Source organism: Apteryx rowi, unplaced genomic scaffold (genome assembly GCF_003343035.1).
Source record: "Apteryx rowi isolate R43461 unplaced genomic scaffold, aptRow1 scaffold_49, whole genome shotgun sequence".
NCBI classification, from domain to species: Eukaryota; Metazoa; Chordata; class Aves; order Apterygiformes; family Apterygidae; genus Apteryx; species Apteryx rowi.
Window position 1 is genome coordinate 83,058 of NW_020450749.1, and position 18,197 is coordinate 101,254.

Consider the following 18,197-nt stretch of genomic DNA (forward strand, 5'->3'; position numbering starts at 1 on the left):
AGAAATTGTTAAAAGTAATAGCAGATTGCTCCTCGAGAGCAAATAGCAAACCTAACTAAAAATAACCGATGTCCGGATTATCTAAAGAGAAAATGCTCCAAATCGATTCTTGTGCTACGCTTTCTGCATAAAATTCTGCAAAATTAATAAAATAAAACTTAATGGTATTTTTTCCTTGTACAAAATGGAGCTTTAATATTGAAAGTGTACCTAGGTCATCTTCAAGAGGAAAAACAATTTTACTTGTATCAGTTTGTTGCTTGAATATTCTGAGTTAAAATACTGTATTAAAAGGTTTGAAGCTAAAAGCTTTCTAGCAGATAGAAATACAACACTGTATTAAAACATCCCACTACCACCAATTGTAACTTCTGCTTGGGTACTTAATGCAGCTAGCCCTGTTATGGCGGTTCTTGCCTCTAGGGATACATTTGAAAGCCCCGCAACGATGTAGCCAATATAGAGATCAGCAGCATGGAGGTCTTGCCTCATACTGTGAGCAGTCTGTAAATGGGGTCGTACATGTGCAAGATGCAGAGGCTGAACTATTGCATAGTATTAGAGAAATAGACCAAAAGGGTAAACTGTCATAACCTAAATTCACATGCTTATACGCTGTTGTATAGTGTAGCTTTTATATCAGCTGATCACCGTTCTTTCTTATTTGGCCGACATACCCAGCATGGTTTGATGTCTTTCTCTTTGGAGTGGCAAGAAACAGGAAAGAAAACAGAACCGGCTTTGGGGGTGCGGGAAGAGTAAAGAATATCTAGTGGTTGGGGTTTCTTTTTCCAAATAATTCAATAAAAGATAAAGGTGAAGGGAGCTTCATCAATAGACCACAGTTAGCTATTAAAACTTACTGTCTTACAGTTGGTTGTCAAGGTTTGACAGCAGACCTTTTCTGTTCGAGATTTCCAGAATGTTGGCAGAGCTGTCAGTGCACCCTAAAGCTCCAAAACAAACTGCGTTTTCTTTTAGAAAGAACATACTGGCCGCCTTGTTATCGGAGACCACAGATCAACCTCTCACTTCAGGACAGGTCAGTTTATCCAATAGCTGATACAAAGCTGGAAATCGAACACTTATTTAGGAACATCTCAGTACTTTGAGCTTCATAGATATTGCAGGGAAGGATTTCAAGATTTTTGGCTGAAGACAGGTCAGGTTGTGTAGTTGTAAAAGTGCCTAATTCCTCTCGTTAGACTACTGACAAACAGGCATCTATAATTGCTTTTACTTGCCTTCCAGGTTCAGCAAAGTACTTCTGGCAGTCAGCTAAATTTGTGAGCAAATGCTTTGCAAATTAGGGCCTATACCTCCTCAGTCTTACTCTGCTAATGAACTAAGAAAGTAAAATTTTATTGCTATTGGTACCTAGGAGCATTATGCTGCATCTTCATTGCTGCCAAGTATATCCATCCAGACCTCTAACATCAATAACATCAATGTACATGAGAAAGAACAAGGTTGATTCCCCCCACCCTGCCCCAAACCTCCTCTTGAATACTTATTGAATAGATAAAGATCTCTGCCCTACAGCAACAGGATAGAAGAGAAAAATATCTGCAAAGTTATCTTGGCAATTAGCAGTAAGTTGATGTCACATAACATACGACCATGATAACTAATTTCTTATCAAGTTTGCTCAGGTAGTAAGTCAAAGTACACTAAACTCAAACGGGGCCTTGACTATTAGAGAGAAGCTTTGATAAAGCTGTAAAGAATAGTAACTGTCAGGGTTCCAGAAAACCTCTTTTCCCAATATGCTCCACTGATAACTTTTCAGCTGGAAGGAAAAAAAAAAATTACTATCATACCAGAGCAAAACCCCAAAAGAAGCCTGAGGATCATTTCCAGGTTCTGTCAGCTGCTGAGTGACTCAGAATCACTCCCCTGTACCTGAATTTTCTAGAAAGGAGATGCTGTTTCCTCTAAAGAGTCATAAATATTCTGTACTGCTTTACTACTAGCAAAAAGTTAAGATGCTGCTTTTTCAGCAGCAGAATACCAGAACAATTGTTTTCTTAATACTTTTCCTTCCCTTTTCCAACATGTTTTTGTCCTTCTACAGTAACACACAGCTCTAATTTCCATTGAGCAAACATTAATTTGCAATACAAGCTTTTCATTTTACAAAGGTACAAATTAAAAGTTAGTGTTGTAAGCCTATGGGGGGAAAACTAGAGGTTCCTACCTTTGACAAGGTCAGGGAATTCTCAACTATTTTAAGACCATATTTTCCTCCATTAAAAATAATGCTCCTTTATTTACTTACTGAAGTAAGTAGCAATAAAGGGCCTGTCAAATTAGCTGATGCTGTGCTAACTAGACATGCAAATTAGTTTTCCTGCTAATTCCTAAAGATGGACAAAAGTAAAGAGCTGTAGCCACTGTTCCTGAAAATTCAGGATGCATAAAATAGTCCCAGTTACAGCTCTAAAACAAGAATGGCAATATTGTCCTGACTTCTGCTGCTAATCATGGTTTAGAGCGTGTGTTATACAGTGAAGGTCAGAAGCTGCTTCTTTGCTGTGACATGTTGCAGCACTGGCAGGAAGCATAGAAAAGTCATAATACTTCTGTTTGCCTTGTTTAGCAGAGAATATACCATGCATAGTACATCTATCTGAATGTGTCAGGTGTTAGTAACTTACTGTCCTGTCTTTGTATCAAAGCAATTTTACTTGCACACTTGATAAGATTGCCTATAAATCTGGTGGTTTGTATATAATTACAATAGTCAACTCAATAGTTTCTAAGGGGGCTAAATTTAAATTCTTTCACATATATAGTGATAGACTTTGAAAGTCTGATGACTGTGTGTAATTGGATATCTTTGTTGATTTGAATGAACCATAACCAAAGTACACTGGACATGCAGGGGAAGAAGACAAGAAAATGAATGAAGAACTAGAGTCTCAGTACCAACAAAGCATGGACAGCACGATGTCTGGACGAAACCGGCGCCATTGCGGACTTGGTTTCAGTGAGGTAGTAAGTTGTTTATCCCCTTAACAATTTGTCTCTTGCTTCACTAGGACAAAATGATACATGGTTTAAAGGTCTCATGACCATGAGTAGTAGCAAGCTTAGGCAATTTAGGTTAAAGGACAAACCTGCTGCATTCACTTGATCCCTACTTGTGTACATTGTGGTAGCTATTTAAATGCCCTGAAATGATTGATGTTTCTCATTGTTCAGAGAAGTGATATGACATGCTTAATGCTCCAGAGTAGTCAAGACAGATTAGGACAGAAAGTGACAAATCTATTAAATGAGGGTGTTGCCAGGGAATACATGAGAAGGCAGGGTGACCACCTACACTGTCATTGAGAGCTAATTAATCTGTTTTAGCTTGTTGTTGCTGTGATGCATATACCTCTCTATACCCGCTTACTTTTCAGGACAATAGAGGGGGACAGACAAGGGAAACTAGCTGTACAAAGAGCTGAAATTCTTCAGTGAGTTGACACCTGACTGGTCATGTAGTTACAAGGTATTCTAGATGGATGTGCAGGAAGAGAAGTGTGAGGGAAAGCAACAGAATGTGGTTATTGGGAAGCTACTTTATCTGCAAATGGAAAGGTGCAGTAATGAATTTTTTGCTGTTATCACTAACCACCGTGTAAAACATTTAGCTAATGTTTCCAGACTGAGTAAAACAACCTGTGCAGTGCCGGGAACTTGTAGTATTATGAACGCAGAGGCTTTGTTGTTTAGGGGCATGAACAAAAATCCATTTCAGGGCTGTCCTTGTTAGCAGCAACATCACTGGATGACTCTTCAGCATTCCAAACACTGCACTGTAATGCTGTGTGCTAGACTTATTTTCAAAGATTAGTCACAAATTTGAATTTTTGAAGATCTGGCACTTAGTTTCAGTATGTTTCACTCTGTGAAAAATATTCAAGTGACATGTCATATATCGTGTCCACCAAAGTAAAGAATTACTGAACTGATGGATTCTGAAACTCTACAAATTCATTTAATAGTGTCTTCAGGATTTCTGTTGCAACTGAATGAAGATGTGCCTGATGAATCCATGGATGTTATGTCTGGTACTATTAATCACTCCAACGGAATTGTTTTGTGTCTAATAATTTGCATCAAAGATCTGTGTTTAACAATGCATCCCACTTAATATTAAAATGAAAGGAGCCATTAAGCAAAACATTCTCACTGGACACTAAAAAAGATGGAGTTGCCAGGAAATAATGGTTTATCTATCTCATAATCTGAATTTCTAGTTTCAGGAGGGTGAAGAACAAGAAGATGCAGCTGGAGACTCCTCTGAACATGAGAGTTCAGAGGACTCTGAAAGTGGCTCTGAGTCAGAGCAAGAGGAATCTGCAGAAGAACTACAAGCTGCTGAAAAACATGAGGAAGCTGAGGTTCCGGAAAACAAAAAAGAAGCAAAAAGCAATTATAAAATGATGTTTGTTAAAGCCAGTGGTTCATAACTGCAGATGTAATAGCTTTGCATTTAAAGTACAGTAAGCCTTATTGTTACAGTGCAAAGTGAAGGACTGCTACAGCACAAATCTTTGTATTATGATTTTAAAAGACCCTGTTAGATGACAAAAAGTAGTATTTGCTTTCAGTTGCCATGGATAACATTTTTATGGGCACAGTGGTATTCCTGTTTTTTGTAAAGTGTATAAAGTACTGGATGAAGAAATAAATTCTTTTTGTTCCTGCCCTATCTCTATGATGTTATCTAAACTATCCATCCCCTTATTCCATGCCAGATCTTGTTAGTGGTTTCTTTAATGAGTACCCTAGTCTTGAATTTTTAAATATAAGATTACATGTTAATTACTGGATGTTGTATTAGTTATAAAATACCAGTATCAACTCTATTCTGTGTTGTACTATAGCTTTAAACAATGATTCTATCTATAAATGCTAGTCTTGACAGGGCTAACAACAGAAATCACTCAGTTAGTGATGATATTAATCACTGTATTCATCTGAAGTCCTACAGCAGTTGTATGGGAAAGGTGGTTTCAGAAATACATAATACAACAGAAGATTCTAGTTGCTTCTTTGAGTTTGTTATAGTACAAAGAGGGATGAGGACTGTGCACTGAGTGTAAGCTATAGCTCTTCATACTTTTCACTAGAAAAGAGTGATTTTTGAATTACTGGCTCTTGGGTGCAGCACTGAGTTGTTTTTAATAACTCCTCCTGAAGAAACTAGTTTTCTTTGACAGAAAAATATACTTTGATAATGAAAAAGATATACAAATCATTTAGATTTTTTAAAAATAAGATACAGAGTTAAGTGTGCAAGCCCTTCTTCCTTTCCTCACCACAGATGCACCAATTGGATGTCTGGAATGTATTACTAAGAAAGGTTCCACCTCTCAAGTGAAGTTTATTTGCTTAAAAAGTCAGGAGTTCTAATAACTCCTTCCAGCAAGGATTAAATACGTCCACTTCTTCCACAAATTTATAGGTTATCACTGTAGTGAAGCAACTAATAAAATATCGAAACTTTTTAGACTTTGCTGCTGCTTAGCGCAGACAGATCAATTGCCTCTCCTTGCTGAGAGGACAGAACGTCAAATCTGTACCTCAAGTACAACCTCATTCCTCCACAACAGTGTTTTAAGAAGCATTACAGACACTTGTGAGGGATCTTCCATTTCTGTATACAATTTATGATATGTCGATAACATCTGCAAGTCAGCTTACGTGAAAGCAGCAGTATGTACTATCATTGTAAAGACTTACTGGACGTAAACATTGCAACATCAGTTATGGGGGGGGACTTGAAGTAAGTTACGTTTTGGAAAAAATAAAAGCAGTATCATTTTAAATAAAATCTGACTGTAGATTTTGATTAAGGTAATCCACTCTTCTATATTTATGTTTAATATAATTTTTTTCAAAATAATTAAGCTGGTTTTCTTTAAGAACCACCTTACAACAGACACTGAAGTTTAGTCATTTGTACTTGACTCATGGATTTTTTTTGTTTTCCTAGTATTCCAGACCTCTAATACATAGATTAAAAACTCTATTGTTCTTGTATGAACTGAAGAAAAAAAACTTCACGATGGTTTACAAAAGCTACTCTACCTCCAGGAAAATGAAGCTAATACTTAAAAGCACAAAAGCTGAAGAATGGATAGTCTCATTCAAAAACAGGCTTTGGATTCATGGTAAGTCTCTTTGAGAGTATTTATTTTGAGGACAACAATTTTGGTAAAAGCCTTCCATACCTTCAAGATGTGGCTTTAGCTAAGGCCTGAAATAAGGGTGATGTGAAATCTGCAGAAGACCTCAGTGAGTACAAGTATAAGAATACCTGTGTTATCACTAAATATTTGGCAATTTTTTTCAAATTTAGATTTTTTTAAAAACTTTTTTAAACCTTTAAAAAAAGTTTTTTAAACCTTATTGGAGAACAAGGTTATCTGTCAAGAATGCTAATTCAAACCAGGCCCATTCCTTGAGGACAGAATGAGACAGCATTGACCTAGGTCAAGCTGTTCAGTCTCTTTCCCATCCCCTCATCCCCCCAAATTTTATACTCTAATTGTTGATAATCGGGGGGGGGAGGGGAGTCAAGATGATTAGCTTTCCTAATGGACAGATCAGTTTTCTCCTATTTAGATGATCTAGCTACACTTATATCAGCATTTCATAGTTAAATTCTTTTAGACATGACTGCTGGTTTATTGTTTATTTCCTGGAGTGCAATTACAAAATTAAGGTTTAGGCAGAAAAAGCTGCAGTACACTGACCTCTCTGCTTTTGCTGTCCCAGCAATGAAGGCAGTGCTGCACTCATAACCCCCTTTTTCCCCCCTCACAGCTGCTCAAACAGCCTCTGCACAGATCTCTCAACTTAACCTTCAGCACACATCTAAACTGGCATTCCCACTTCCAAAAGGTGATGCAATCTGTCATTGTAGAAATACACTGCAAGGCAGTGGGCCCTGCTGCCTTCCCACTAGCTTCTAAGGAAGGGCAAGAAAGAACATCACTTGATGGCTTTTCTGCCCAGTGCAGCCACCCTGGGAAGGCCCAGGAAAAGCAGACCCACCTGGCAGTCACTGCATGAGTCTTTGCCCCACAGAACAGGCTACCACAGTGAGCACTACTGGGGGCTTCCACCACTCCTCTCTGCCCTGAATTGATTACAGCCTCTTGCCTTTGTAAAGGGATTTGGCCTTCAGTCTGAAATATAAATGAACAGACCATACTAGGGTAAAAAGTAAACTGAAATTAAGTTATTCTTGTAACAGCTCTTACCAGAAAAAGTCAACACAGCATAATTTCCATTCCCCAAACACAAGACAATTAATATTCTAAACATCTGATGAGGTTTGGTGCAACTCATTTCTGATGCTAAACAAAGAATAATCCCCTCAGAATAGGAAGAGTTCTACATAATCACATCTGTTTTTATGTAACATTCAGAAATGTATTACCAAGATCATGTCAGTACCTGCAAAATCATTCATGAAGCAGCCCCTCCAGGAAACTTCTCCATATATGCCAGAAAAGGCTAATTTAATTCAATGGAGATTCTGAAATTAATTCAGGAGTCAGTTTTAACAGTATTTGGTATAATAACTTCAGCATTAGTGGCATGGATAACAGCAGAATGAATTCAGCTCTCATTGGAGACAGAGAACACAGAGGAAAACCAAGGCAGGTATCTCGGCTGATTCTGTAGTTAGTTCTCTGCTTTTCAGGTTGGCATGGAAGGAGCTCCCAGAGGTGACAGCAGAAAACGTAAGCAGAGGCTGAATCAGAAAGAGGGAAACTGCATTTGTCTTTTCAAGCAAGGCCATTGAAACTCAACTCAAAGACCAGCTTACTTCCATCTCAATAAGAAAGGCAGAAGTCTGCCCATACTTAATTCTGCATGCCTTAGGAAACAACTGATGCAAGGTAGATTTGTCAGGGAAAAACCATCCTGTCTTGTAAAAGTTCTCACTCATTTCTAAACCCCCACTGAAATTTACCTTTACTTACACAAAGGTTAAAGCATTATCAGCATTTGGCTTTGGAAGATGGGAAACACTTGACCAAGTAGAAAGCACACATGTGCCTGTTCGCCTTGCATTTCCCTGTAGAAGAGGGAAAGAAGAGTACCACTGCAACCCACACCACCCACAAGGTCCTGCAGTGACAAAAGAGGATGCTTCTATGCCAGGTAAAAGGGATCGGTTTCTTTCTCACCATGAGGTATACAGAAATTCTTTGAGGCCAAGAAAACCTGATCTATGAGGTGCCCTGTAGCTTTATGCAACTGCTTTACAGTTTACTCTCTCTTTTTTCCCTGAAGAGGAAGCTGACAACTTGATTCCTGAAAGCACAATTTATAGGCCAGCTTCAAAGCTACAGGTCCTTCTAAGGCTCTGGTTGGGGAATTCACATCAAAGATGATGTGCACATGTTGTTCTGATGTCAGAGCGGACGGTTGGTAGAAATCTCTGTGGATTTACTACAGTCCCCAGAACAAGGATTAAATTATGCACTGAAGCTGCCTCTGTAAACTGCAGGAGACAAAGAGAATAAGTGGCAGTGCAATATTTCATAATCAAAGTCTGGTACAGTCACTTGCATCAGTCTCTTGGAAGCTGTCAGGGGACTAAGAGAAGGGACATGTGTCAAGGTACACTCACTGATGGGACAAAGAGCAAGTTGGTTTTGTTTGTTTATTCTTAGGACTGACACCTCAACTATATTTTTCTTGAGAAAAATACCTGAGTAATACAAAGATGTATAGCATCGTTCATGATGGACAGCTAAAAGTTTCCTCAGCTTTTGCACAGCATTAAAGAAACAAAACACTCATTGATTTAATCTAATTTGACTTGTTTCTGATGTACAGGTGCAGAATAAGATCATACCAACAGTTTGTGCTATTATCTATCCAACTCCATTATCACTTATAGTGTCCATAGCTCAAGAAGATCTAATTGAGGAAAAAAAAGAGGAATGAAAAGTAACAGATGACTAGAGAGAGGTTTTTGTATCATCAGTCAAGCAATATGGGGCTCATCTAAATAAAACTTCCTTACTTTCAGCTTTCTCCCAACTGCCTATCTTGACCAGCAGTGAAAATTTCTTAAACCATTCTCATAGCAGATATATCCCATCAGGGATTTTCAGCTTTCTTTCCATATCAGAAGTGGGTTGTGCTCTTTTCAAATGCAATAAATCAAGCCACATTAAAGACTGCAGAAAAAGTTTGACAATCTGAACTGGCTTCTTTTCACCCCCATATTTATTGCTAACATTGTAAAACACACAGTGAAGTTTTCATCCTTAAATGGTTAGTACCACATCTGCTTCTTCTCATTACAGCCCCTAAAATCTAATAATTCTGATCTGTGTGTAAGGATGCATAGTCACAGAACATCTCATTTCAAAATGTAATAGTTTGTCTAAAAGTGATACAGTCTTAACATAAGAAGCCAGCACTAGACTTAAATAAATAAATAAATAAAATTTACTCAGTATTCAACCAATGGAGTCACTACCCAGACTCCAAATAAATGCATATAAAATCATTTGCCAAATCACTTTTTAATTGGATTCAGTGAAGAAAACTGAAGAGTCTTTAGGCTTATAAAAGGCTTCAAGAAAGCCAGGGCACACAGCGGTAATCATAAGGCGTTCCTCTCTCTTCCCCCAGAGTCTCTAGCATTCACATACATTAGGCCTTGGTAACTGTGCAGGCCATCCATTTCTAATACTAGTCTCAGCAGTTGTCTCTCAACATTGGCTGATCCTATGTCTTAGCACCACATGAAAAGATAACAAGTTCAACGTGTGCGCACACCCCACATGCACACACACACACAACACACCCATCTGCTGGGCAGAAGACAAAGTCCTGGTATTTGCCCGTTCCATACTGGAGGGAAAAGACAAGCCTCAAAGGCGCAGCATGGAAGAAGCAGAGCAGGGACTGGGAAGAACTAAGTGGTTGGAAAGCCAACAAGACAGGCAAGATAAGATACAAATAGAATTAGCAATGACTTATGTCAACTCTTTGCTCCAGAGTGGTAAAACTTGTTGTAACAAAGTGTCCCCAACTGCTTTATTTCATTAAGGTTACATCTTGCATAACCCATCAATCAAGGCTTCCAAAAAACCTCAAAATCCCTCCAGTATCTCAAAAGATGAATTGGAAAACAATGTTACAGCTTTTCTCAGCTGTGCTGCTAGAGACAAAATCCAGCCAGCCCCAAACCCCTCACAACACAGCACAACTGAGGCAAGAGACACGAGTAGGCCAGAATGCCGAACCCTGCAACAGCAGATCACAGCTGCTGAGAGAGAAACGCCACCAAGGCCAGCCTCTGGGCCAAGGAGGGCCACCTTTTCCACCCCGGGCTCTGGGGAAAGCTGTTTCCACAGGGAAAAGGAGGGCTTTACTAACACTAGCCATTCTTAACTGAAATTTGGCTTAAAAGTACAGAGAGGTGCAGCAGCAAGCAATGAAGCAGACAATTCTTGCTATACTCAAAACACTGAGTCATCAACGATTTCTCTTCTTCACCCTCTGTCACCATCGATACTTCTACTCTCATTTATCCCATTCGCAGAGTATTTTTTGTACTAGGACATGGGGCTTCACATTCTCTCTTGCCAGGTACTCCCGCTCCTTGAATCTTTTTACAGCTATCTTATTTTAAACCACTAGGCTGTTCTCCACTCTCACCCTCAGCCTCTTACTCACTCCTGTTTGCAGATACATCCCTGCAATTATTTCCTAAAAACCCACTACTTACCTTTGTTTTCCTAATCCCTTCCTTACTTTGGTACTTTCTTATGCTATAGCTTCTGGTAAAAGGCTTCTCCTAGCGGACAACAAGAAAACATCATTGTCCTTTAAGCTTATATAACAGTTTCATCAATAGCTGCTCAGTAAATGGTTTCCAAGTGTTTTAGTTTTTTTGTCTGGAGGCTGTTGATTACCCCAAGGCAACAAGAAATACTTATGTTACTGTAAGTAAATAACAGATAAACAGTACACAAACACCCTATTCTATATGCAGTACTTTCTGGTTTAATTTTGTTTTATAGTTAGCACTCAAAGTTTTTCTGTCATCTCCCAGTAATTTCATGGTAGGCTTTATAATTTTACCTTCCTGTTAGGGTTACCTGTAGTTTAACATTCAAAGTATGGTTGTGGCACTGAATACCTCAACAGACTTGTATTAAAAATGCTCTTTAAAATTGCAAAGCTTTGAACTAGAGAAATATCTCAAGAAGTTTTCATGGAAAGTTCATCTCAGTTGGTTCAATTCAGCTACAGTTAGATGAACCTTTTCAAATAATAGAAAAAAAAATGTAACAGGGTCAGACCCAATCGATACAGTTGTTCAAACAGAATTTCAGGCACTGTGATGTGTGTACATTTTGTGCTTTTTCTTTGTACTGCTCCACTATGAAGAAAGGTTGCTTTTGCTAGTAGAGCAATAAAAGTCTTAGCCTTTTGAATACAGCCAAATAACCAACAGGAATGTTTACTAGGTGTGGAAAATATAGCAATTTTTCATGTCTTTCCTGAGCATGTCTTTGTTCATTTTATAACTACGCAATATATACACACATGCTACACAAGCACTTTTAAATACCCAGACATAAATCAGAGGAGTAAAGCATCAGATCATGCCTTCTGTATCTTCCAGTTTTTGAGACTAAATAAATTTGGTCTTTCCTTCATATAACATCCAGAAGTTAATTGCTGTGACATATGTGAGCTATGAAATTTTATAGAGAGGCACAGTAACTGATATAAAATAATATACATGTATATTGGAAGATCTGGAAATCAGTTAAGTAAATGGTGCAGGTGCAAAAATAACACTGTAAGCAATACCAAAACACGCTGGGAGTGCTTCTCTTTCTCAAAACACCAACCCTTCCGAAGGTTATGGGATACCTGAGACCACCTCACTTGACCATTGACAATTTTTTTGAAATAGCAGCACAGGTTTAGTAGTATCTTTCAGAATTTTTTAGTTTGCATATAAGCAGTTTTCCAGAATAGAATCTGTCGAACCAGTTGCTTTCTGAAAAATCTAATTAGTTTTTTTTCCAACTGTTTCAAAATAGTCTGGATGCCTCTAACTAATGCTGTTCTCCAGCTCTTCAAAATAGACAGTTTTACATAGATATACAAAGATGAGCAACAGCTCTACAGCTCAACAGGTTTTCCTAACAGCCTATCAGGTAAATATAAATTCAAAATAAAACATAAGGGAAAAATAGGGGGGAAGAAGTGGGAAGGTTTCATGCAACTTCAAAGAGGTGAAAGCAGTGGTATAATATGAATATTAGGCTGTAGTTTCAGAATTCATCTGTGCAGTAAAATTTTAATAACCTTAATGCAACAAACTGAAAACACTAATGTAAAAGGGAAGAATTCAGTCTGTACAATGTTTGCTTGGTATAACATCACAAAACACTAATTAGAAAACAGTGCCTTCACAAAAAGAACTGCTAGTGCTTTCTAATATATTCCTGTTTCTTTAATTATAAAGAGTCCCAAATACTTAAGTTGCTTAACAGATAGAGGAAAAAAATGCTACTTTCTGACAGAAAACAAATTGAGCAATACTTTAGTCTTCTAGCATACATTATCTTTTTCGAGTCTTGATATTAGAGAAGTAGTGTGTTACACCTACAAATCAACATTTTGATTACAAGAAACAGAACTGAAAAAGGAAATCAACCCAAACCAAACTCTGTATGCAACTGAAAATTATCTGCAATTATTTAAAGACCACATCCAGGCCTTCAAAAAGATCGTCACTGGAGAACAGGATTACATACATTCAAGAAAAAGTTTTGGAAGAAAAAAAATCTATTTTTTTTTTGTCAGAATATGGGATTAATTATAGACATAGGTGTTTGATTTACCCCAGATCAAAATCTTTAGAAAGATTAGTTTCACTAAAAATATTCATGCTGTAGCCACTTAGTGCAAAATCCTCCTATTTACTGCAGGCCTGAATAAGCAGATTTTCTGCGCATGACCTACAAGTCAGTTGAAGGAGAAAATGAACATCTCTTGCACCTTGCAGAGCAGAAGTGCCTGCAGCCCCTTCCTTTTCTCTCCCAGAGCAGCATGTGGAGTTACCAGCCAATGGTCGAGGTAGCTCAGGAACCCGCTGGCTGTACTCTTCAGCCACCTACCACAGCCTCATCCTCCACCAGCTTGCTTAGCAAAACTTGTGGAGCAAGAATGCAGTTTCACTGAACCACAAAAATTGTGGTCAAAGGCTCCTATCTGTTTCCAGCCTTGTATGTCTGAGAAACAAGCATTTCATAGGCAGCTCAATTTTGAATTCCTGCTTCATGCATCTCAAGGTCAAATATTAAACTCTCAAGTTCACAGAGTCAATACTGAGCCACAGAAATACTTACTGCTGCTGGGGTTTGTTTGGTTTTTCACATTTTGTTCTACCTATTAAGTTTCAGAATAATTAAACATTTCCACTGGTCGACATCAAACTCATGTCATTTGAAGGAAATGTCATAGTGCAATTGCTATTGGTTAGGTGCTACTGAAATCTGGTATAGTGGCTGACTGCCAAATATCTCTTTGGTTATACCATATTCATATATAGTGCGCATGTCACTGTGTGATGCCTCCAGGTTTAGAAGGTGGGAAATGACAGTCTTTCTTCTCAAAATGAAAGTTACTTTTGGTACTTCATTTTGGCAGAAACTAAATGGCCAGGAACGTGCCAGATGAACAGATGTATCTACAAGACAGTAAGGAGAGTATTGTAGCAGTAGTATTTAGGACACAACTCAAAAACCTCTCTGTTTAAAGATAGATTTCATCAAATGCCATGATACACACAAAAGAAAAAAGGATTGGTATACAGGAAACTTGATCTAAGTCCTACTGAAATCAGCGCAACACTCAGGAACTTCAATGGGATTTGAACCAAAGAAGAGCAAAATGCTAGAACAGCACAAATAACTCAGAAATTTTAAACTATATGGATACTGATTAGAGAGTAGACAAGACAGAGGCAAAAGGAGGCAGTTATGTTAATATTTTAATCTGTACATATACCATTTTCCAAACTGTTACATTTTATTTAAATTAATGTTTTCTTGCAAAATATTTATTTTTCAAAACTTTTTAAAAAGGCAAAAATAAATCATTATTTTGGCAAAATGTTTCGAAGCGGATACTGGCAGTATTGAGGTAAAATAGATTGCATTAGCTAAATATATACTTTTAAGAATATTTCTGAGTATAGTGTTAATATAATATGATTTGTCTTACAGTCTGAAACTTGAAAGTCAATCAATTTCAAGGGTTTTGTAACTATTACTTGAATACAGCAAATAAACACGTTAGTGGTTTCCCAAAATACTGCAGAATTATTTCTCAGTCACTCAGAGCTGAACTCAACTAATAATTACACAATATTGGACAATTTCTTGCATTCAATGTCTACACAGTTTTTCAAGTAAAGGAATCACAGCAATTCATTTAATCTCATTTTCTCCTTATATAACCACCTCACTCTTTGCCCTATACATAAGTAAAACACTGAATTTGAAAGTTTGGCAAAGTTGAGCACCACTGAATCTACACACAAAATTAGCAGGTGCCACATTACATTAGCTTCACTGTTTCCAAGATAAATACTAGTTAATACATCATATTTTATTGTTTATTGAAAAAAATCAGAAGAAAAATATATATTTACTAGTAAAATGACATGCTATTAAATTTTATTGCTTACTTCACATATTTTAATTAAAAGTTTCTTTTTCTTCCACATCTCAACTTATGAAAAAATATAATTTGTTAGCTGTTTGTTACTGAGGGGACAGCATTACTGTCAAGAACAACATAACATACTGTATGTTGACAAAGGCAAGTTAATTATAGGGGATCAAAAAGGAAACTGGAGTCAGAACCGAGTATCATCATGCCTTTTGTAGACAATTTCAGCTATACAGTGGTTAGTGACATTTAGAGACCCAAGCTAGAAGTTCCTTGCAATGTATTGTCTAATGGGCAAAAGAGTGAGTGATTAACTCTAGAAAACATCCATTCCAAAACACTCTTTCAGTAAACCCCTCAACTGAGTTAGCTTTACCCATATGCTATGAATGTGCTTCCTAGGATTGTTCAGTTTACATTTCTTCATGAAACTTTACATTGTGCATCTAAGCCTGAAGGGGAAGTAACAGCATCTTGTAACATTTATGTAAGGAGTTTCTCTTCAAATGAATTCAGCCCTTGATTAAAAAAATTCTAAAATATATTCTGTTCTAAAAATGCATTGTCAGTATCTTACAGAGTTTGTTAAAAGTGCCATTTATTCATATAAAAAGTCTGAACTAAACTGAAGTAAAAATAAAATGATTTGCCTATTTTTCATAGAAAATCCCTCTATTATTCTCAGAATATATTTTCAAAAGAACATGTGGTCAGCTGGTGAAAGCTCGTAATGAACTTTTCTTTCTTCCATACGGCGTCACTAGGTGAGTTTTGCTTCGAGTCTTATGTCAATGCTCAGTTACTGCTTTGGCTATTATGAAGTAAAATAAAATGTGGTTAAAAATTAAAGTGAGCATACTAATGCCAAGTAGTAAGCATTTTTAGGAAACAATTTTGAATTAAAGCCTTCTGCAATTTGACAGGATGAACAACTAATATAGACACATTAAGTGAACAATTATTACATGATGCCACTGAGCTAATGCCTGAACTACTGCGTCCCTTGTGTATGGCTGAAGTTACAGCAGTTTTTTCTTGATAATTTTCCTGAAGAAAATGTAGGGTTTATAATATATACATATACACACATATCTATGTACATATAATATACACACATGATACACATACTTTATAAGGGCAATGAAATTATATTAATTTTTAATAAAGCATCTGTTCTACTTGAAATGGCAAAATAACCTAATCAGAGACCAAAAAAAAAAAAAAATCATTCTTCTGTTAACACAATTCAACGGAAAAAACACTGAATGCACAAAACAGTCATAGCAAATATTGCAAAATTAGTTCTAAAGGACCAAATTTTTAGCTCACCTCAAGCAAGTCTCCAGCGTTAGTTCAAGCGTAAGGTATCAACCCCTAAAAGAAACCCCCTGCTTGCAACGGCTTTGTCTGTTTACATTTCAGATCTTCCTGTGCAGCACAGGTACAGGCCATGCACAGGCGCCCTTACGATAGCCACAGCAGAGCACAGTTCTAGCAATGGAAGTACAAGCCGCTGCTGAATATCTGGCCCCACGCTACCAAGAGCAGAGATGTCTTCCTTCTTTCCCCACATTAAGATTATGGTAGTATCTTATCTGTAAAGCCACAGCAGTTATTTGAAGACTTTATTAGCTCGTGTGTTAGCTCATTAGAAGCAGTACTCACTACACGGAATAAAATTTTCTGGTTTCTGAAAAACACATGCATGCATACATTTGGATCTAATTTAGGGCTAGTAAAAAGTGTTAAAATTCAGCAAGTCCTAGCAAAGACACAATGGCAAATCAGACATGCCAAGAGCAGTTAGTTCTTACTTTTAAGGTGTTTAGACAAATGTGTAGTGAAATCCATTGCTTAAGGGAGAGTGAGGTGGTTGTGGTACAGAAGGTGAGGGTGCTTTAGATGGATAGGTCAACTGCTGAGCTAGAAGGGATCACATACAGGAATTAGGCAGCACAATCAAACATACATATTAAAACAGAGCCACCTTAATTATTTTTACCACACAAATAGGAAACCTGATTAGTAATGCAATGAGGTGATACACTATTTTAGCTACATGGAACACAATTTAAACAACAACATCTCCCCCTGCTTTTTTATTTATTTTTTTCCTATTCTGATGAGAATAAGGACAACCTATATTAAGATGAAGTTTTACTGGAATATTTTAAGGCACACAACACTGATATATCCTAATCAAACTCTGCTTTTAAAAGTGGAAGTTCTGGAATAGCACCTATATTTGCTAGTTTTGTTTCAAGATTTCACTGAGGTTGTACAGGTTTTCAGCATTTCCTTTATAATATGCCAATAAACAGAAATAAAAATGATATCTAGAAAACCACAAAAATAAATATTTTACAAATGTATATAACATTTTGCTTATTGCAGTGCATGATATAGTAAATACATTTTCTGATCTCAGCTTGAAATTTCAGAAAAAAGAATATAACAGAATAAAACAATCTTTGTTTATGACAGAGTAATGGTATAGAAAATAAGCCTAAAACAAAAGCGATTCAAACTGAACTCAATTTTAAGTTCTGCTTTTACATTTTGGCAGGACACAGGTGTATCTATTTCCAAACAACAATTAGGGAAGTGACTTTTTGATCTTCTGTATCTGATTTTAATCTTTCAGATTCATGATACGATTTCTATTTAGAAGGAGGATTTCTTACTAGGAACAGAAGAATCTTGAGATGTTGCTTTGTAGGGGTTAGATCAACGCACAATTTACATTACAACTGTTATCGTAGCATCCTAAAGCATGTCAATTGCTTCACAAAAAACTGGGAAAAGTGAAGCTTCACAGCCTTTTCCAAAGTAACTTTTGTACAAAATCTGGACATTTAGTTTTGGATTTTCGAATGTGGTCTGCTTGGTCAGTCAGGAGAAATGTTGACAATCCAAACTTTAAAAATCAAACTACAAAAATAAGAATGTGAATGAATTTGTTGATCTGTAAAATTAGAATAAATGTGAATGTACAATCAGCTGTGCAAAGTATCACATGATTTTCTTTTTAATCACTTTAGATCACCATAAAGTGCCTTATGGCCCAGGTTTATATATTTTCTATCAAAACCAAACTATTTTTGCTTATTTTAGAATCCCCTAAAAGTTTTTTTTTCCCTAAGGAAAAATAATAATTGAAATCTAAGCAAGACATGTTGAAAGAGGTGAATATTTTGGATGCAAATGTTGCAAGGAAAACTCTGTGTGCATGAAGGTAGATGTTTGGACTTCCATAGACAATGAAGTCCATAGGTAATATCTGAATTTTTAAAAGTGTCTCAAAGGAAAAAGAACTAGCTGCTGAACTTCACAAAAGTATTAAACTAAAATAAATCTCACAACTGACCACAAATGTATTTTTCAGGCAGAACTTAAACATTTGAATGAAGATACATGTTTTAATTCCCTCTTTGGGGAGAGCTAAAGAATTAGAAAGAATT

The 18,197-nt window shown here is 36.9% G+C and overlaps 2 protein-coding genes across 3 annotated transcripts in view; one reads left to right on the plus strand and one right to left on the minus strand.

Moving 5' to 3' along the window:
* The first annotated feature begins 36 nt into the window (after positions 1-36).
* Positions 37-5,825, plus strand: CUNH11orf58 (chromosome unknown C11orf58 homolog). 2 transcript variants are annotated; one of them, XR_003255670.1, is made up of 3 exons: positions 37-1,042; positions 2,885-2,994; positions 3,408-4,244. XR_003255670.1 is itself a non-coding variant. In XM_026078873.1 (3 exons), exons 1-3 carry the CDS (start codon positions 923-925, stop codon positions 4,461-4,463), a joined length of 459 nt encoding a protein of 152 aa, XP_025934658.1. In that variant the 5' UTR covers positions 66-922; the 3' UTR covers positions 4,464-5,825. The 2 variants fall into 2 exon arrangements, 1 of the variants encoding a protein (XP_025934658.1); XM_026078873.1 differs by lacking the exon at positions 3,408-4,244 and adding an exon at positions 4,251-5,825 and having other exon boundaries at positions 66-1,042; positions 2,869-2,994.
* Positions 5,826-15,998: 10,173 nt separating this feature from the next.
* Positions 15,999-18,197, minus strand: part of PLEKHA7 (pleckstrin homology domain containing A7) — a 158,659-nt gene continuing 156,460 nt past the window's right edge. The window contains exon 28 of the mRNA XM_026078999.1: positions 15,999-16,659. Coding sequence (XP_025934784.1) covers positions 16,562-16,659 — 98 coding nt within the window. The 3' untranslated portion in view covers positions 15,999-16,561. The remainder of the gene's footprint in view (positions 16,660-18,197) is intronic.